The 22147-nt window shown below is 42.9% G+C and overlaps 1 protein-coding gene across 4 annotated transcripts in view; it reads right to left on the reverse strand.

The window, feature by feature from the left end:
• Positions 1 to 22147, reverse strand: part of LOC110515384 (raftlin) — a 65250-nt gene that overhangs the window by 26432 nt on the left and 16671 nt on the right. For 3 of the 4 annotated variants that reach the window (XM_021594312.2, XM_036973147.1, XM_021594305.2), the window contains exons 3-5: positions 7326 to 7503; positions 3137 to 3245; positions 1066 to 1537 (exon numbers count right to left, since the gene is read on the reverse strand). In XM_021594312.2, coding sequence (XP_021449987.2) covers positions 1066 to 1537; positions 3137 to 3245; positions 7326 to 7503 — 759 coding nt within the window. The remainder of the gene's footprint in view (positions 1 to 1065; positions 1538 to 3136; positions 3246 to 7325; positions 7504 to 22147) is intronic. The other variant, XM_021594320.2, reaches the window with a different exon arrangement.

Below are 22147 nucleotides of genomic sequence, written 5' to 3' on the forward strand. Positions count from 1 at the left end.
GGCCCATAATCCTAACTGATAATGTGTACTGTGCAGAACCACTGTTGAACATGACAGCATCTGTTCTGCTAATCCACCCTCCTCAACACTGATTTAATCAGGACTAACAGTCCCCGGACAGCTTTCTCTGCAACATGATTTTTAGTTGGAGAGTGGTAAGAGGTAACACCAATAATGATGTGTGTGAGTGACCGTTGTGATGTTTGTCCAGTCTGTCTTTTTATATACCATCACTTCCTCCTCTCACACCTGTGATCCCACAGAAATGTTCTCAGCACTAGTTTCTATAACCAATCATTTTAGAGCATGTCAGTTTCATGTCCCAGTTTCCCTTCTGACTGTGGGCTTGTGAACCTGTTCCCTATTCTGCTGTTGCTTACTGTACACCTCCAGAATCAGAAGTCAGGAGGATTATAGGGGCAAAGCCACCCAGAACTGAGACTTTGTGTCAATTTCAGCAGTGAGAGCATTAGCGAAGAGGACAAGGGCACTTGGCACATGGTCACACACCATGCTGGCTATGCTGTGGTGGTGGTGTGGACTGTGGAGGTTTGGGGATGAGGGAGGAGGCTGAATGAGGTGGGGGGGGGGGGGGGGATTATCTCACTGCAATACACACTGGAGGGACGTCCAGATGGACCAGGGTGCTGTGTCTACAGGGAGCCAAACATGTGTGGGCGCACACATACACAGGGGTGCATTCAACACACACACACACACACACACACACACACACACACACACACAGGTGAGCATTCAACACACATGCACAGAGGGGTGCATTCAACACACATACACACACGCACAGAGGGGTGTATTCAACACACATGCACATTTTATGACCACGTTTTCCAACTGGGGTTGAAAGAGAATGTGTGTGAGAGAGAAGAGCTGTCCATCTGGTATTCTAAGATGCTGAAATATGCTAATTGAATCCCACTTTATGCTGCACCACAGTGTGAGGAAATTGAAGAACCATTTATGCTGTTTCAAGTTGAATCTTGCCTGGCATACTGTATATGAATCCAATTACATAGTAACGAATGGAAATCTGACAATACTCACCACTGGCTCTCTGAGTGTGACAGCTTGGTTTCTCCTTCAGTTCCACAAAGTTTGTCTTGTTATTGTTGTGTGTCAGTGTGTCTTCCACTATAACATCCTGATCATGATCTTGCTCGCTCTCTGTGGATGGTGTTATGGGAAGAGAGGACCTCCCATCATGGTTGCTTTCCCCGACAGCAGTCTCACTCCCCCCCGTGTCCCGAGTCTGGTCCTCCCCCTCCCCACCCTTACATAAGGAGCCTTGGTCCTCATCGCCCCCAGTGTCCATCGCCTGCTCCTGGGCTCCTGGTTCTCCATTGGTCCGGGGGCTAGTGGGGCTTCGGCTGCTCAGGGAGCCTAGCACGGAACTGGGGCTGGAGTGGAGGGAGAGGGAGGGCGTCTCTGGTTCTCTGGTCTGGGTACCTCGTACCCCACACGGCTCCTGGATGAAGCCCACAAACATGACCCCCTGGTCTGCAGCCTCCTGGATCTGCTGGAGAGACAGATAGCACAAAAACACCTTAGAGAGATCGGTGGACGACCTGACTTTTACAAATACTATTTAATAATACCAACTATTCATACTGTATGCTCTGTTTATGATGGACTGTCATTTAAGCTCATGTTGGCTAATCATGAGCAAGATCAACGTTTTAGCTAGTGCTCAATGGACTTTCTAAAAAATGTGTGATAACCTTGAAACACAATCTAGAACATAAGCCCACATTTTTAAGTCATACCATTTACATGGCTATTTTTCCCCCTGAATTTCCCTAATTAACTCCCTATTTTATCAACCAAATGGATTTCAGGGGAACTGTTTACATACCTGGTATTAGCATATAATTATAGAGCCACTCCCCCTCCCTCCACCCCTCTTCCCACCATCAGCCATTCAAATTGAATTGCAATGGCTCCAGCCCTGGCAGGACTGCATCCCAAATCAAGCATTGCTTTTCCCATTTCATTGTCATCTGGCATTTTATGTCAATATTGGGATTTTCCATCAAAATGAAATTGAAATGTTAACTGTCAAGCAGTGTTAATGATGCCATTCTCCATTCCCATTCGGTCATAAGATCCAGCCAGAGGCTGTACATTCTGCTATCTGCAGCCGGGGACCAGGAGTATCCAAATCAAATCAGCATGGGTGCCATATCACAGGTTATCCTCTATGAAATTAAATTGTAAAACAGTCCCATCGTTTCCTAGCTAGATTGTTTAATATCTATCGAACGTTCGCTCAGCACTTGCACATTTTATTCCCAAATTGCAAAATGGAATTGGCAAGATGAAAAGAAAAATATTGTATCTCATTTGAGGGTAACGTTGCCAGTCAATGAGGGAGAGGGATAATTTCTACTGTTGTGTGTGTGTGTGTGTGTGTTAACTCAGGTGTGAAGGTAATGGATAGCCTTTGAAATGGTCCGCATTGAATGGAGAATCACACTACTGTGTATTGCACGTGCTCAGGTCAGAGAAACAGGTAAACGTCCTGTTTCTGTTACATTGCTATTTATAATGACAAGTCTCTCTGCGTTTAATAGACGTCTGTGATATCTCCTAATATGATATGGTCATGGCCATCAGCTTGCTTGAGAAGGAGAGCAGGCCTCTGTAAAGACTTTCACATTCCAGTTCTCCATAGGCTACATATTTCCTATTTTCCAGATATTAGAGCGAGTGCTCCAGGAGCCGAGAGTTTGAAGGTTCGAATGAAACTGTGGTCCTCAGGCGACTGGCCGGCTGAACTGATAACCCATTTCCACTCACCAATGTTTTATTAAAACTAAGGGCTGTCTCGTCTACTGGCTGTGGAAAGCAAGTCAAGATAAAGACAACAAAGATGTTTTTGCCACAGAGTCTTTAGGACCTATAGGCTGGTCAGTTGTGTCCGTGATCGGAGTCCACTATACCCTTTTCACGCTATCCTGCCACCCGAACAAAACTGTGCCAACTTAACATTTTCGTTCACATCGATGTCCTTTCCAGCACAGTTGTGGATGCCTAACCACTAACCTGGCCAGCTCAGTACAGCTTGGCTCGGCTCAGCTCGTCTCAATGGTATAACAGGGCCTTATCTGAGGCTCACCTTCTTGACATAGCCCTGGATGAGCTCAGGGGTGGGCACCTGGTCGGTAGACAGACACTGCTCCAGCTGCAGACGGTAGGGAGCACAGCTCGACTGGCTCTTCTCCAACCTGCAGTAGCAGCCCGCACAGTAGGAGAGAGAGGAGCAACACATTTCATTTTCATTTCAGTCTTACAAGATACAGACATATACCACATTCAGTAATACATATCTGAAATGGTTGCACATTGAAATCCTTGGAAATTAAGTATTTATGGATTTATGCAAAGAATGTATGCACATCCATATTAATAAATCACATATGAGCCATGTTAATGTAATTGTTGGCCTGTATGACAAAAAAATAAGCACTTAACGTAGACACAAATCAGGATTGAAAGGGGCACATTAGGGTCCGATAGGAAACTCAATGAAATACAAATCTGGTCTGGTTTTTCCACTTATCAGTATTGTGGGTGGATGGAATCTATTTATATGTATTTTTCTATTTTCTCTGGAGGAAATCCTACAGTTAGCCCTGGGGGAGGCCAATGCCCCAGCTTCCATCGCTCTGCTTCACCTCTCATCCTGTTGACAACACGGATGGGGCCCTTCCACCCTCGCCACAGCGTGTGTGTGTGTGTGTGTGTGTAATGAGACTTCAAACATTATCACATGCAGCCCAGACCTAGCTCGCTCTCTCTGTCACACGGACTTCACAACACAGCGGGAACCCGGAGTCATCTCTCACAGTCAACAACAACCCTACAGAATTCAGACGTCACCGTCACGCCAGTCCCCCATCATTATTCAACTTATCCCAGATCAAATGTCAGTGGCAAACTGTGTCAAGGAAAATCTGCACATTGGATGCTCTGAATCAGGTAGAGGTTTTTGCAAACTTGCTGTGAATTTCACAGTACCGTGAAGCCTCAACATAAAAGGAAAACCGCTGAATTCTTGCTGTTCGTTTTTCCACGTTCTGTTATTGGAAATCATGAAAAGCAGATTGGATCTGTATACCTGAGGAGGGCTCAAATCCATAAAGGACAAATGGGAGAAAAGTACATTCAAAATGTCTCCCATCGCCTCCCTAGAGGCACGGACTTCTTTAAAAAAATCACCTGCAGTCCATTTTCTCGGTGTGAAACAGGTAACTTGCATTCAACCCCACAGCTCTGCTGTCAACCACCAGGCCACATGTGGCTAGAGTAAGTGTCAAACGCATGCCTGGCTCCAGCCTGCAGCTGGCCTGACTGCAGCCTCCTCCTGGGTGTACGTCTGCCGGACTTCCCACTCTCTATGCAGACTGCTGCTGCTGCTATCTATTCAGCTGCACTGTCAGTCAGGTTCAACCGTTCAAGGTTCTGTGTCCCGGACCACAGGGTGTATTAAAGGCACAGTCTGGGATTTGGAATCTGGGGATGGTTATTTTAATTCTTGATATATATGGTGGGGCGTGTTGGAAGTTTGTTGAATCCCAGTATGTAGCTTTAAACCCAGAAGCCCCCACATTGGGCGCCAAAATTGCAATTCAAAAACCACAATCTCCATGACAACGGCTCGGTTAGGATCCACCATCGAACCTGTGATTAGCAATCTTTCATCCCTGGCCTTTAATAATAGAGCACATCTTTTCTAATGTCAGCTTTCACAGAGTCATGAATAATTTCATCGGACGAATGCCCTCTAATGGTTTCTGGTCCGTACAGCTCTCTCCCTGTGCGCATGTGAATTCTACAATTATCCAATAGATGATGAATATATCCCATCAGACACTGCCTGCTGAACTGTAACCCGGCTACGCTGCAACCAAATTGAACATTGGGAAATTTGACAGTTGACATTTGAAAATTAAAATGGTCCTATCCATTCTCTCTGTTCCGTAAGATTTGAGCAGGTTACCACGGTCACCGGCGACAAATCACAGTCAGAGAAAACAGGCTTTTAAAGTTATGGCCTACTTAAAGATGCACTCCAGGATCTTAAGCACAACAAATTCAGAACGTATGGTACAAATTGGATTGAAAAAAACAACATTTGCAGGACATAAAATAGCATACAAAATGAATGATGTACTGTAGTACCCAATTTGATGACATAGTACACAAATAAAGGGGACCACTTTTGGCTCATGAGCTCCACTTTCAAAACTACCGGCTGAAATTATACAAAAGTTTGAGAGTGTATCTTGAACCGAATAGCAGTTCCAGGTGAGTGTTTAACATGAACAATACTGGCTCCCAGCTCTATATAAGCTACCTGCCCCTGTGTAATTCCTGGCTCTAGAAGCTTCTGCAATGTCACACTACTGTGCAGCTATATCCTTGTTCACTGATGCTTTACAATTGAGGCTAATACTGTAGAAAATTGGCTGGGATTGTATCCAAAGAGACATGGTGTGCATACTAAACACAGCACATCCAGCTGCTGCTAAGCTTAGCCTAGCTGCTGTTCTTGTTCTGGTCCCTGTTCCATCTCTCTATCACACACACACACACGCACACACACTATCTCTCCCCCTCTGTCTGTCTCTCCGTCTGTCTGTCTCCAGCTGACGCATAGCGCACTGCAGAGCGAAGAAGACACTTTTGGGTCTGTTTGCTTTGGGAGAGTGATGAATGGTTGTGCTGTCATCTGCAGTTTTGGCTCCCTGATTCAAGGGACTGACAAGGGAATAGGAAAGGAAGATGCTACCTGGTTGATAAAAAAACATATATTATACCCCCTCCCCCCTCCCACGGGCTGGTGCTGATGCGAGCAGCCGTTTCCACGGTGACAGACGCTGTGATAAAGCAGGACGGTTTGGCCGGAGCCATCAAAGGATGGCAGCCCTTTCCTCTTTCTAACTCCTGCTCTTTCACACTCCAGCTGTGATCTTGTTTTCGCTCTCTATTGCTTTCTATTCTTCTCCTCATATTCTCTTTTTTCCTCCAGAGGAAGGCAACCATGTCGGTGTGTAAAAACCCCATGCTGCTGCCCATTCATCCATCCCTTTTCATACAGAATCAATATTTATGTGCTACCAGCATAGGATTAGGGTCTGGAACTTGTTTGTGAGTGGTTTTTGTGTAGAGACAGTGGGAGAGAGGTGTGATGTATTTCCCTAGATCCTAGGAGCTCATTAATGGGGCACAGGCTGTCTTTAGAAAGAAGGCAAGAGCTACCTGAGTGGATGGATTGTTGTGCTTTACAACTAACTAAACCTTCCACCTGTACCAGCCAAATGGTTTGATCCTTTCAAGACAACACTAGGCAACCAGGAAGCGCTAAACAAGAACAACAGGGCAAGGAGCCTAAACCCCAATATACTGAGGAATGTGCAGGAATTATTTGTCCATGTTTGGAATGACTCGAGGTGAATTCCTGGATCATAATTCAACGAGGGGAGAGTCCGGGGATTTATGGAGTCTGGCGTCACTGTCCGACCCCAGGGCTCTGGATCCACAAGAGAGAACAGACCAGGCCATAAAACACTGTTAAGAGGGGAGGGTGAGAGGTTTAACTGCTGCCCCTCTAACTGCTCTGTGGGGAAAGTGACTAGTGGTTGTCTGGTTCTACTTCACACAGGCAGTCATTCCCAGAGACAGAACTGTATGTGGCCTAACACACTCGGTAAACACACATGAAACCGCTGTTCTTCATAGCAGCCAGCTGGTAGAACACGGGCCACGCGAGGCACGCCAGCCAGGGCTTCAGCCGGAAACCACCACCACCAGCCTCACCCCGCCATGCCCTTCACATAAAACCATACCCTGATCCAACCTAACTCTCACCCAGGGTTTGCAACACTGACAGGGGCCAGGGAGGAGGGCAGATGTGGGGTGCAGCTGTGACTTTGGCCCATTCCACATGTTGGCCCAGAGCATCAAAAGCTTGGAAAGAGATTATTTGGTTCCTAACGTCCAAAACAACAGCCCTGTGACAGCTAGCCCAAAACAACAGCCCTGTGACAGCTAGCCCAAAACAACAGCCTTGTGACAGCTAGCCCAAAACAACAGCCCTGTGACAGCTAGCCCAAAACAACAGCCCTGTGACAGCTATCCCCAAAACAACCTCTGTAATACCAATGTCTACATCCATGTGGTAATATACATATTACGTAATGTCAAAGATGACGTAAACACAAGTGAATTGACCCTGGATAAGGCTTATGCTAATTATGTCAATGTAGGTGCTCTGAATAAGTGCAATGTGTATATACCCGTACCCATCATCGAGTCGGATCAGCACGGCCCTGTAGAGCTGGTGCTGGGGGCTGACTGCGTTGGAACCACAGGGATGAATGAAGGGGTGAACGGCAACCAGGGAGAAGCCCTGCTGGTACAGGTCCTGGAGCTGGGCTGGGAGCTCCCGCACAGACGAAAGACACAGTGTAGATGAGCCATCTGAAAGACAGGGAACGAGACAAGGTACAGTTTCTGAAGAACATGTGTGTGATTGGTTCAGGTGTTTTGTCATGGTAGTGATAGTAATGACTGCGATAGTAGTATTAGTAGTAGTCCAGTCCAGTCCAGTGAATGATACTCAAATTCAGCTAAACGTGATAAACAGAGAGGAGATTCAGCAACTTTTGGAGGACAATGGAATTCAGTAAATAAAAGCTTCTTTATTGTTAAAAGCAGAACCAAAGCGTTTCGGCTTTAAAACACACACAGGGAATTATCATGTACAACCAAGAAAAGTCTTACAAAAAAGGTTACATTTAAATGGAATCTAGTTGAACTCATCCATGACCAGGTCAAATAGAGAAACAGAGAGAGGTCAACCCTATTGCCAAACAGAAAACATCCCTATCAAATGTCATAATACTTTACTGCAGTACAACAACCCAAACGTAAGCAGGACCGGATGTCAGTGTTGATCCACGGGAGCATTTTCAGTTTGTTTTGGCAATTAGCATCATGCCTTTGGCTAAGGCTCCCTGGTCTGAGAGTTAATAAGACAGGATAGAAATCCAATCAAAGCTGATTGTTTAGCTCTATGACACGAGCCACTTTCTGAGGAGAGCTTTGATGCCTTCTCGACAGGGCTTAACCTCCCAATAGGAGTGGTGAAGACAGACGCTTGGAATGAACAAGATAGTAGACTCGCTGAGTGACAAGATATTTTGACGTGGGGGGGATAAGGAAGGGGGGGGGGGGGGGTTCTCTTCTTTTTTTCCTTAAGCCTAGTCGTATCAGCACAATCCAAGCAGCTCAGCCAAGCCATCCACGGCTCCCAGAATGCACTGTGAGGCGACATTTAAAGCAGTCCAAACAGCTGGCCCGCGTGGGAAACAGTCAAGACAAAGAGCAGGATGGAGGGAAGGAGGAGGAGAGGAGGGGTGCAGAGTCTGGTTGTCTGTCTGTTTGATCTGTCACATGTGAAACAAGTTGTGGGAATGCCACTGCTGGTAATTGGAATCAGTGCGGCATAAAAGTGGGAAGAAAAAGGCAAAGTCCATGGGAACGTCGGGAACGGAAAGTATATGAGAGGTCACGGTCAGGTCAGGGAAGGATCATTTGGTCATAGAGAAATATTCACAGCTTCATATCACTGCATAATACATAGGCAAGGAAATGCTAAGGACAATATTAGCGTAACTCTCACTGTAGCATTTGTGGTTGAATCGATGGTGGTATATACACAGGTTCACTCAAATGAAATGATGAAGTTACGGTGTTTTCCCAGTCAAACTACAAATCAAAAAGACTTACTGTGCCTGTTTCTATTTGCCAATTCCTTTGGTTGATAGATTTCACTTTTAACTGTGCATGTCTGTGAATTAATATAATAACTCAATTGTTCTACCAGTCTATAGTACACCACTGTAAACACAATAGTATGTCTTACAATACATCAGGGCTTCCCCAAACTCCGTCCTGAATAACCAAGTCCTCATCAAGCTTTGATTATTTGAATCTGCTCTGTAGTGCGAGGGCAAAAAACGAAACGTGCACCCGGGGGGCCCCGGGCCCGAGTTTGGGAAACCCTGCAGTAAATCACCAGTACAACAATAGAGGAAATGGGAGTAATGGAGCAAGCCTTGTATTGCCAACCAGGAAACAGCAGCATTGTGGAGGAGATGAAAGCTGATTCAGTGAGGATCTGAAGTCTCTCCTGGGCATGGAACCAGAGGTCCATTGTGAAACAGCTCCAAAAAAAAAGCCTCTGTCCCCTCAGGCCAGTGACTGGTTGGCTAAAAATATCCACACATTTTCTCAATCACACTCGGTCCTACGCCAAAATACAGGAGCTCCCAGAGTTAAAAGGCATGACAGGGAAAAGAAATAGGCCACCCTCTCAAAATGTGTGGAAAATCTTATTTTTTCTGCCCTACTGCCGTTGGAAATGTAATTAATCCTTCTGTGATTTTATTTTCCTGTTTTGGTGATTCACAAACTCTTTGCCCTTTCCCTTGAGGCTTGGTTCTGTGCTGTGCATGTATGCCGGGTCTGTGAGATGTAATAACGTGACTAGAATTCTCTTTGCTTTCTTTCTGAACACTCCATTGAGATGAGTAAATATAGAATATGGTTTTCATTAAGAGCCAATGGAAACCCACCCATAGGGGTCTTCTTAAGTTGCCACTAATCGCTATAAGATTAATGCAAGGTCTCACAAAAATGTGTGATGCGGTGAGAGTGTTTATTTGGCGATAAGACCCTGTTATCCATATTTTAAAAATCGTTTTTTTAGGTAGATAAATTCAGATTTGATTCTGCGCAGTAAATGTATGTACAGTGCCTTGCGAAAGTATTCGGCCCCCTTGAACTTTGCGACCTTTTGCCACATTTCAGGCTTCAAACATAAAGATATAAAACTGTATTTTTTGTGAAGAATCAACAACAAGTGGGACACAATCATGAAGTGGAACGACATTTATTGGATATTTCAAACTTTTTTAACAAATCAAAAACTGAAAAATTGGGCGTGCAAAATTATTCAGCCCCTTTACTTTCAGTGCAGCAAACTCTCTCCAGAAGTTCAGTGAGGATCTCTGAATGATCCAATGTTGACCTAAATGACTAATGATGATAAATACAATCCACCTGTGTGTAATCAAGTCTCCGTATAAATGCACCTGCACTGTGATAGTCTCAGAGGTCCGTTAAAGGCGCAGAGAGCATCATGAAGAACAAGGAACACACCAGGCAGGTCAGAGAAACTGTTGTGAATAAGTTTAAAGCCGGATTTGGATACAAAAAGATTTCCCAAGCTTTAAACATCCCAAGGAGGACTGTGCAAGCGATAATATTGAAATGGAAGGAGTATCAGACCACTGCAAATCTACCAAGACCTGGCCGTCCCTCAACTTTCAGCTCATACAAGGAGAAGACTGATCAGAGATGCAGCCAAGAGGCCCATGATCACTCTGGATGAACTGCAGAGATCTACAGCTGAGGTGGGAGACTCTGTCCATAGGACAACAAAGTTCAAGGGGGCCGAATACTTTCGCAAGGCACTGTACTTCCAAAGTTGTGGCAAAATGGCCTAAGGACAACAAAGTCAAGGTATTGGAGTGGCCATCCCAAAGCCCTGACCTCAATCCACTAGATAATTTGTGGGTAGAACTGAAAAAGCGTGTGCGAGCAAGGAGGCCTACAAACCTGACTTAGTTACACCAGCTCTGTCAGGAGGAATGGGCCAAAATTCACCCAACTTATTGTGGGAAGCTTGTGAAAGGCTACCCGAAACGCTTGATCCAAGTTAAACCATTTAAAGGCAATGCTACCAAATACTAATTGAGTGTATGTAAACTTCACTGGGAATGTGATGAAAGAAATAAAGCTGAAATAAGTCATTCTCTCTACTATTATTCTGACATTTAACATTCTTAAAATAAAGTGGTGATCCTAAAAGTATTTAGTCAGCCATCAATTGTGCAAGTTCTCCCACTTAAAAAGATGAGAGAGATATTATTACACACACACACACACACACACACACACACACACACACACACACACACACACACAGTTGAAGTCAGAAGTTTACATACACCTTAGCCAAGTACTTTTTAAACTCTGCATTTTGCCCCCCAGGAGAGGGAGGAAGATGGTGAGAGAAGCAACAAAATCCCCAAGAATCACTGTGAAAGAATTGCAGGCCTTGGTGGCGTCTTGGGGTCACCAAGTTTCAAAAAGCACCATCAGATGCCACATCCACAGGCTCTTTGGAAGGGTTGCCAGAAGAAAGCCCTGACCACAAGACACAGACACAAGTGCTTGGAGTTTGCCAAACATCATTTCAATTATGACTGGAAGAAGGTGCTCTGGTCAGATGAGACAAATCAAAAGTTTTGGTCAGATACAGCATCGGCATGTTTGGCGTCAAAACAGAGATGCATACAAGGAGAGGCACCTCATTCCCACGGTGAAAGATGGTGGAGGGTCAGTGATGTTTGGGGCGGTTTTAATTCCAGATGTCCAGGGGCACTGGTTAAGATTGTTGGCATAATGAATTCCACCAAGTATTAGGAAATGTTGGCTGACAATCTGGTTGCCTCTGCCAGAAGGCTGGGACTTGGCCGTAGGTGGACTTTCCAACAAGACAATGACCCAAAACATACCTCAAGATCCACACAGAAATGGTTCTGTGACAACAAAATCAATGTTCTGCCATGGCCATGTCAGTCGCCGGACCTCAATCCAATCGAAAACCTGTGGGCGGAGTTGAAGATTGCAGTTGATAAGCGCAAACCCAAGAATGTGAAGGATCTGCATAGAGGAATGGTCCAAAATCCCTCCAAATGTGTTCCTTGACCTTGTCAAACATTACAGGAAAAGACTCCATGCTGTTATCCTTGCCAGAGGTGGTTGTACTAAATGAGGAGTGCCAATAATTATGAAACCTTGATTTTGGTGAAATGTATTTTGAATTAAATAAATTGTATGATTTTGGTTGGTTCCATTGAAACATGAATAAAGTACAGTATTTCTCACATGTTGGTATTTTGAGTTTATCTCTATAATTATATTGTTTATATTTTTTTAAGTATGTGCATTGCCAGTCAGGGGTGCCAGTAATTTTGGAGCACACACAAGTCAATGTTTGTGTTTAATATCGTAAATGTGAGGGCCCTTGTTTGAAAAGCCCATAGGCAGACTGAGGCTGTCTGGTTAACGTTATCAACAAATAGGAAACCAATTACTTTTCCCTTTTTTGTTTACTCAGAATTTATTTTAACTTACAATAACAGAAAGAAAAAAATAATCGTACCTTGACAAATAATGAAAGAAAAGGCTCCTGGCTGACAGCCAATAATTTGGTTTTCTGGAAAATTCTGTAGGCACAGAGCCACACCAAAAAAAGACTCCCATTTAATAATGAGGAGAAAAAAAATCATTTTTTTTAAATGATCTGCTTCTCCAGGTTATGTTCACACACAGGCCATATTAGGTGAAAATAAGTTTAACTGTTGGATACTATTTAGAAAAAGTAATTTGTTTAGTTGACCTTATTTACATGGCAACTGCCTGACATTGACCACATGAATGCATTTTCTTGCGTGTGAGAGTCATCCTCAAGAACATGATGGATGGTTTCAAATACTTTTCAATCATCTTGGTCCTACTACACAACACATTATAGTGATATACAGTGCTTTCGGAAAGTATTCAGACCCCTTGACTTATTCTAAAATGTATTAAATTAAATAAAAATCCTCATCAATCTACACAAAATACCCCACAATGACCAAGCGAAAAACATTTTTTATAAATCTTTGCAAATTTATAATAAAAAATAGTATTCAGACCCGTTGCTATGAAGCTTGAAATTGAGCTCAGGTGCATCCTGTTTCCATTGATCATCCTTGAGATGTTTCTACAACTTGATTGGACTCCACCTGTGATAAATTCAATTGATTGGACATGATTTGGAAAGGCACACACCTGTCCATATAAGGTCCCACAGTTGACAGTGAATGTCAGAGCAAAAACCAAGCCATGAGGTCGAAGGAATTGTCCGTAGAGCTCCGAGACAGGATTGTGTCGAGGCACAGATCTGGGAAAGGTTAGCAAAACATTTCTGCAGCATTGAAGGTCCCCAAGTGGCATCCATCATTCTTAAATTGAAGAAGTTTGGAACAACCAAGACTCCTCCTAGAGCTGGCCGCCTGGCCAAAATGAGCAATCGGGGGAGAAGGGCCTAGGTCAGGGAGGTGACCAAGAACCCATTGGCCACTATGACAGAGCTCCAGAGTTCCTCTGTGGAGATGGTTGTCCTTCTGGAAGGTTCTCCCATCTCTGCGGCACTCCACCAATCAGGCCTTTATGGTAGCGTGGCCAGATGGAAGCCACTCCTCAGTAAACGGGACATGACAGCCCGCATGGACAGCCCGTTTGCCAAAAGGCACCTAAAGGACTCTCAGACCATGAGAAACAAGATTCTCTGGTCTGATGAAACCAAGATTGAACTATATGGCCTGAATGCCAAGCGTCACGTCTGGAGGAACGTGGCACCATTCCTACGGTGAATCATGGGGGTGGCAGCATAATGCTGTGGGGATGTTTTTCAGCGGAAGAGACTGAGAGACTATTCATGATCGAGGGAAAGATGAACGACGCAATGTACAGATAGATCCTTGATGAAAACCTGCTCCAGAGCACTCTGGACCTCAGGCTGGGGGAAGGATTCACCTTCCAACAGGACAACAACCCTCAGCACACAGCCAAGATAACGTAGGAGTGGCTTCGGGACAAGTCTCTGAATGTCCTTGAGTGGCCTAGCCAGAATTCTACGAACAATTCCTTCGACCTCATGGCTTGGTAAGCATTTCACGGTAAAGGTCTGTACCGGTTGTATTCGGCGCGTGTGAAAAATACAATTTTATTTTACTTGAACCCGATCGAACATCTCTGGGGAGACCTGAAAATAGCTGTGCAGCGACACTCGCCATCCAACCTGACAGGGCTTGAGAGGATCTGCAGAGAAGAATGGGAGAAACTGGCCAAATACAGGTGTGCCAAATTTGTTGCATCATACCCAAGAAGACTTGAGTCTGTAATCACTGACAAAGGTGTTTCAACAAAGTACTGAGTAAAGGGTCTGAGTATTGTGTAAATGTAATATTTCAGTGTTTTCTATTTATCAATTTGCAAAAATGTGTAAAAACCTGTTTTTGCTTTGTCATTATGGTGTATTGTGTGTAGATTGATGAGGAAAAAATTAATTAATACATTTTAGAATAAGGCTGTAACGTAACAAAATGTGGAAAAGGGGTCCGAATACTTTCCGAATGCGCTGTGTTTCACCTGGGCTGTATGTTTCACCTGGGCTGTATGTTTCACCTGGGCTGTATGTTTCACCTGGGCATCCACACCCCTAGACTTTTTCACATTTTGTTGTCTTACAGCCTGAATGTTAAATTACTTAAATTTAGATTTTGTGTCACTGGCCCACACACAATACCCCAGAATGTCAAAGTGGAATTACCTGTAAGGTCCCTCAGTCGAGGGAGGTTTTCCAATGTTTGGCAAACAAGGGCGTATATTGGTAGATGGGGGGAAAAAAAAGAAGCAGACATTGAATATCCCTTTGAGCATGGTGAAGTTATTAATAACACTTTGGATGGTGGATCAATACACCCAGTCACTACAAAGATACAGGCGTCCTTCCTAACTCAGTTGCCGGAGAGGAAGGAAACAGCTCAGGGATTTCACAATAAAGCCAATGGTGACTAAAACAGTTACAGAGTTTAATGGCTGTGATAGAAAACTGAGGATGGATCAACAACATTGTAGTAACACTGTCATGACCCATATATTTACACCTGGTGTGACATACAGTATATTGCGTTATTTTATGGCTGGTTATGACACCTACATAAGAGTTTCAAAATAAATTCAAATGTATTTTTTCCCTGCCAAGACGTTTCCTTTTGTTTGAAAGTTTGTTTCTTACATCCTTTGTTGTTGTAATGAATATTTTAAATGTTTTTCCACTTTATTTCACTATCAAGAAGTAGTATGACCATCCTGTGTCACTTTAGTTGGACTAAGAAAATACACTTTATGAAACTGTCATCATAATCGTCAGTCATCAGTCAAAAAGAGGGTGTCTTGTCCTGCTCCTGAAATCTGCCCCTGCATTCATCCCAGTTATCAGCAACATACTATTGGGGTAGGTGCATATCTGACATCAATGTGTGCGCAATTACAATGATAATTCAATATGGTCAATTTCAGAAAATATTATATAAAAATACTGTTGACATGTAGGCAATGGTGTAATGGAATATTTTGCCTTGTGTGGTAGGTTTTGTGTGTTTTGACACTTATGTAGGGGTCATAACCAGCCATAAAATAACGCAATATGTCACAACAGGTCTTAATATATCATGACAGTGTTATGACTATATTGTGTGTTATGACTCTAGGTGTCAAGTAAAGTGATACCAAAATAGCTGTCTAGAATTTCTTATTTTATTATGTGCAAATATTGTACAATCCAGGTGTGCAAAGCTCTTAGAGAGACCTACCCAGAAAGACTCAGCTGTAATCACTGCCAAAAGTGATTCTAACATATATGGACTCTGGGGTGTGAATACTTATGTAAATGAGATATTCCTGAATTTCATCATCAATAAAGTTGCAAACATTTCTAAAAACATGTTTTTACTTTGTCATTATGGGGTATTGTGTGTAGATAAATATTTAATCAATTTTGAATTCAGGATGTAACGCACCAAAATGTGGAATAAGTCAAGGGGTATGAATAACTTTTTGATGGCACTGTAAATGTAACATATTATACAACGGTGGGTCTAATCCTGAATGCTGATGGGTTAAAACCGCATTTCAGCCGATGTCTATCCACAAGTTACCACAGACTAAATCTATGATGTTAAAATGCCCGTTTACTCTGTTCCATCTGACTGCGCAATCTGCTGTCTCATCAACCCAGCCAGGCAATTTATAAACATGATCTCCACTATAAAAAAAACATCATCTCACGTTTCTTTTAGACTAACATTTAGATTTCAACAGTGGAGATTTGTATAAACCTTGCTGTCAATCTCTCCAACATTTGCAACATTGTTTCAATATTCAAATTCGATCTCCAGCTGTCCCATAGTAAAGAACGTGTCAGGAGTCAGGATGAGACAGACAGGAAGGCAGCTTTTCTCAGCCAGTCAAAATCACGAATCAGCATAATTTGTATGGATATATACAAAGAACTATCAATAGAAAACAGGTCAAATGAAACGAAGTGCAGCTAGTTAGAAATCTTTCCAGCTCCAGTTTGAATTGATTGTGTTAGATGTGTCATTCGCCCTCTACCATCAGTTCCATGTAAGCACCGTTGAGCCCGGCTATTGCACTTCCATCAGTCAATGTGTAAAAAAATAAATGAGTATATAAGAAATGAATAAGCTGAGAGATTTGAGCGTGTGGGCTCCACCGACACTCGGTACTCTGCCGCTGGGGGACATAGTTCAATACGATTTGTATGATCCTTGAGTGGGGGAAAAAATAGACCCGGAATAAATGAGCTATTAGTACTCAGGGAAAAGTGAAACATGCTATCTGCTGCTCAGCATCATTTTCCCTCATCACAATTAAAGCGCTGTTTATTTTCCTACCACACTAAGAACTCATTTTGCTTCTGGACTATATCATATTCAAACAACTTGAAGATTATAATGTCATTCAACTGAAAAAGTTAGCTGCTTTGAGTTTAGGGTATGGAAGTGGTGTTTTGCATGACAAAACAAGATGCATACTGTAGAGTATAATATCCTGAAACCATACAGGAAGGGACCTCCATCTTGTAATTTGATTAGGATACTCTAATATGTCATCCAAATGACAATGACTAATGGTAGCACTGTGCTCAAAATGACAATAGCCACCACCCCTTCACTATTTCTCTACTTCTATGGGGTCTACGGCAGTTCATAAAGCCTACATAATTACTACATAATATAAGGTCCTTACAAATTACCACAGAAGACCATTTAAAGTCTGTGTTAAACCACCCTTGCAGAATACTGTAAGTATCCAAAGTACTCATACCCTCATCTGTGTCCAATTAAAATACTCTGTCTCCCTAAACCCTTCTTTCCACTGAGCACAACCTCTGGACCCGTCTCCCCTCTCCAGGCCCTGCCCTGTGCCATTAGCTTTCATAGACGCATAATGAAAATGCCGACAGGTCCCCTGTCCACACCTCTCCCCATTTCTTCCCCCCCACCACCCTCCTTTGTTGAGAGCAGGACCTATGGACAATACGTTCCCTCAATCTCTCTCTTCTCTGGGACTAGCAGTATAATTAGTAGTCCTAGCTCACAGTGCTCCACTGTGGAGCCCCGGGGACACAGCCTTGTGCCTTAATTACCTAACTAATGAGTCATTGTGAGAGGCCTGCTGGTGCCATGCATTGGCCCACCACTCGCTCAGAGGTAAGCAAAATTGCACTCTCTAAGACTTAGGCACACCAACCAAGGTAAGCACGCAATCTCTCAAACACACACAAAGAGACAGGCACACACGTACGCTCACACACACACACACACACACACACACACACACACACACACACACACCTTGTGCTCCGGCGAAGTGGGAGATAACCTGGAGACAAGCTGCTCCTGTTCCCTTCTCAGATACAGATGACAACATTCTAATCATTTAAAACGGAACTACTGGCAGGGGTCATGTTCCAGAGGGAGGAAGAGTCACTGCTAGCCTGCTAGGTGTTGTTACAGGTTATGCAAGTCTTATGACAGCTTACACGGTGGCACCGTAACAGACTGCATCATGAGAAGAGTAGGCGGTCATCAACAGACTGGACCCGTCCGAAGCAGACATAATCGATGAGGAGCTTAGGTTTAGTGTGTCGTTTGACTAGGCAGTGAGTCTCCAGGGACTGCTAAAATGCTCATTTAATTGTACTTTTAAAAGTCTAGACAGGGCATTTAAGCGTCCATCTGTAGATCACCATGTACCTATGCATCCCCTGCTACTTTCAAAGCACAACCACACATAAGCCTGTAAAATAGTGGAAAATCACAGAGTTAATCAAAAGGTCCCTCTTTAAAATGTCTAAACACTGTACGTTACGACGGCTAAATGAAAAGGCGCTCGGGGACTTGATGGAGGGAAAACGACCTGTAATTTGTGCAGCTAGTAAAAAGGTTTATAAATAGGAAAAAAAGGTCTCTCTGGAATTAAGTCCATCAGATTTGCTTGACAGGAAGTCTCCGAAGCGAGATTTCTGAGAAAGTAGATCCGTTGACAGCCCTGTTGCTCGGAGACGGGCAGCTCTTGAGAGACAAGCAGTGTTAAATGAGCAGGCGTTCATCAATGCCCATATGAATCCATTGACGACATTCAGTGGTGCACCACAGCAGACCTGGGTTCAAATAGCATTCTGAATCTTTCAAATACTTTAGTTGTGTTTCACATAGGTTGCCTGGTGCAATTGAACAAATCAAAAAAAAATCCCAAAAGTGAAAAACCTGCCCACCTGGCACTCCGGGCAGGATCAAGTAAACACTCAATATCTCAAATACTATTTGAACCCAAGTCTGGCACCACAACAGTACATGAGTTTCTCCTTCCTCCCTTTAGGTTGGAGTCCATTTCCATAACATTTTCTGACATTAGGGTTCCATTGAAAGAAGCCACACTTGAATAAGAGAAGTGTTTGATGCAAATGTATTGTAAGATACAAAATTATAATGGTAAAATATGGAGATTAGAATGTGTAGTAGCTTGTGGTTAACATAAGGATTAGACCCCTTCAACAAGGCTAGATTTCCATTCCTTATTTACAGATTCCTGGCATCAAATGCATTTCTGTTTACTCTCAAGTCCATAATCTTCTTTACTTCTGTTCTTGGTTTATATAATGTATGAGACTGTTTTGGGGAGGGATACCAACGACCACAGCTCCAGCTGTGAGATTATTACTTCTTAGGAAAACATTGGGAATCTGTCTTAAAGAGGGTTCATCTATAATGCCTACCGTCTGGGTTTGTACTGTATGTATAAATCACCACCACTATGACTATGGGGATCATATCTTTCCACGTCATGAAAGATTGCACTGTTTGAGAGAGATACTGTAAACGCTGTATGGTAGGTCTGTCTGGGTATCTGTTGGTGGCGGAGGTTATGTGTGTGTCTGTGTTTCTGCACTGAACGTGGGTGGAAGGGGGTACCCACATTGATAATGACATGCAAACAGCCCTAGGTCCCCGGCATTCCTCTGGGATCACCAGTTTCAACATCTCACGTAGTGCCCTTCGTGCCTCCATAATTATTACGGAAGAGTACACAGGGTACGGAGAACCACCACCACAACTCAATACCTCAATATGCCTAGTTAAATAAATGGTCCAAAATGTTTGAAATAATAACCCAATGGAGTAGAACACCTCAGTACAGTAGTATTGAATCTACTGGTATACCTCAGGGCTCAGTACAAGCCCCATCTCAAAGGCTGTGAACTTGAATATGTTCGAGGATAAAATGTGGCAGCCACAAACTATCAATGAGGTGTCACATGTTTTTCAGCCTCTGATGGATAACATGTATTTTTTTCTTCCCCACCTACATACACCCCATAATGACAAAGTAAAATATGTTTTTAGAAATGCTTGCAAATGTACAGAAAATGAAATACAGAAATCTAACTTACATAAGTATACACCCCTGAGTGTGTATACGTATATGTTAGAATCACCTTTGGCAGCGATTACAGCTGTGAGTCTTTCTGGGTAATTCTAAAGATTGTTCAATATTTGCACATTATTCTTTAAACATGTCTTCAAGCTCTGACAAGTGGTTGAATGATCATTAATAGACAAACATTTATGTCTTGCCATATACTTACAGGCTTGAAACTTGGTAAGCTAGTCCAGTGTATATTTGGCTTATGTTTAAGGTTATTGACCTGCTGAAAGGTGCATTTGTCTCCCAGTGTCTGTTGGAAAGCAGACTAAACCAGGTTTTCCTACAGTTTCTTTTTATCCTAAAAAAAACTCTCTAGTCATTGCCGATGACAAGCATACCCATAACATGATGCAGCTACCACCATGCTTGAAAATATGAACAGTGCTACTCGATGATGTGTTTTGTTGGATTTGCCCCAAACATAACGATTTGTATTCAGAAATTGCCACATTTTTTTCAGTTTTACTTTAGTGTCTTATTCCAAACAGGATGAATGTTTTGGAATATTCTGTACAGGCTTCCTTCTTTACACTCTGTAATTTAGGTTAGTATTGTGGAGTAACTACAATGTTGTCTAACCCTACATCCTCAGTTTTCTCCTACCACAGCCATTCATTAAAACTAACTGTTTTAAAGTTACCATTGGCCTCATGGTGAAATCCCTGAGCGGTTTCCTTCCTCTCCAGCAACTGAGTTAAATGAGGCCGCTTGTGTTAAATGAGCAGGCTGGGTGTATTTGATACACTATTCAACGTCTGCTTTTTTTTTTTTATTACCCATCTACCAATAGGTGCCTTTCTTTGCGAGGCATTGGAAAACCTACTGGTCTTTGTGGTCTAATCTGTTTTTGAAATTCACTGCTCAACTGAGGGACCTTACAGATAATTGAATGTGTGGGGTACAGAAATGAAGTATTCAGGCATTCAAAAAGCATGTTAAACACTATTATTGCACACAGAGTGGAGTCCATGCAAGTTAATATGTGACTTGTTAAGCTAATTTTACTCCTGAACTTATTTAGGCTTGCCATAACAAAGGGGTTGAATACTAATTGACTCAAGACATTTCAGCTTTTCATTTTTAAATAATTTGTGAAAATGTCTAAAAACATAATTCCACTATGAAATGATAGGGTGTTGTGTGTAAGCCAGTGACACACAATCTCAATGGAGTCCATTTTACATTCCGGCTATAACACAACACAGTGAAAAAAGTAAAGGGGTGTGAATACTTTTAGAAGGCACTAAGTGTTTTCACAACTGTATAGAGTGGATGATCCACTTCTATGTGCAGCCGGCACTGTAAAACACGTGTCTGCACCTGCACACACGGTGTGAATAATCTCATTCTCTTACATAGCAGTAATAAATAACTCTACTCCTCCTCATATTTTCCATAGAGATGCATTAGCCGTAACATAAGTTAGGGAGGCATATTTTTATTTAACCTTTATTTAAGTAGGCAAATCAGTTAAGAACAAATTCTTATTTTCAATGACGGCCTAGGAACAGTAGGTTAACAGCCTTGTTCAGGGGCAGAACGACAAGATGTTTACCTTGTCAGCTCTGGGATTCGATCTTGCAACGTTTCGGTCACTAGTCCAACGCTCTAACCTCTAGGTTACCTGCCGCCCCAGGCTGATTCCCCAGACTGAGTCTGAAGGCGCCAGTACGATACATCAAGAGATGCGATCCTAAATGAATAAACAGATACTGTATCGTCCACACCCTCTTCAGTAGTCATTAACTCCCATTGCAGAAAGCCTTTGACTCACACCTCAGTCTCCCAGCAGATGGGAGCTCCACCAGACAACAGGTGGTAGATCGTCATGGAAACCACACCCGGCACTATAATGATTGAACCCATGGAAACAATGCCTGGGACCTCGCTACCAACTCAGATGTATGAGTGAAATATGAGACAGATCTGCAATAATTACGGAATGTGTCTACGATCTTTATTATAATTAACTGCCTACAGTGCCTGCATAACACCCCCATCTTTTGTTGTAAATTACCAGTATAGATTGCTATAGACATATAGGATTATTATATATAATTGACGCTGTGATACCTACATACTTCACAAGCAATGTACTGAATTCTTGAAGGACAAGACCCATGTTCCCATGAGTTATGAAATAAGTAAAATGCAGGAGAATGACTGAAAAACATTTTAATATATTATTAAAGATAACATACAGACGACTGGTGCTACGTACGATAGACAGTTTACACAGGATGAGAGACAGACTCTCGGAGAAAGCACACACAACCAGTGTGTGGTGGTGAGGTGGGCTCAAACCTTGACATGACTATTTAGAGAAGACCTTTTGTCAATACGATACTTCCCTTCTGTGTGGTTT

This window comes from Oncorhynchus mykiss, chromosome 3 (genome assembly GCF_013265735.2).
Source record: "Oncorhynchus mykiss isolate Arlee chromosome 3, USDA_OmykA_1.1, whole genome shotgun sequence".
NCBI classification, from domain to species: domain Eukaryota; kingdom Metazoa; phylum Chordata; class Actinopteri; order Salmoniformes; family Salmonidae; genus Oncorhynchus; species Oncorhynchus mykiss.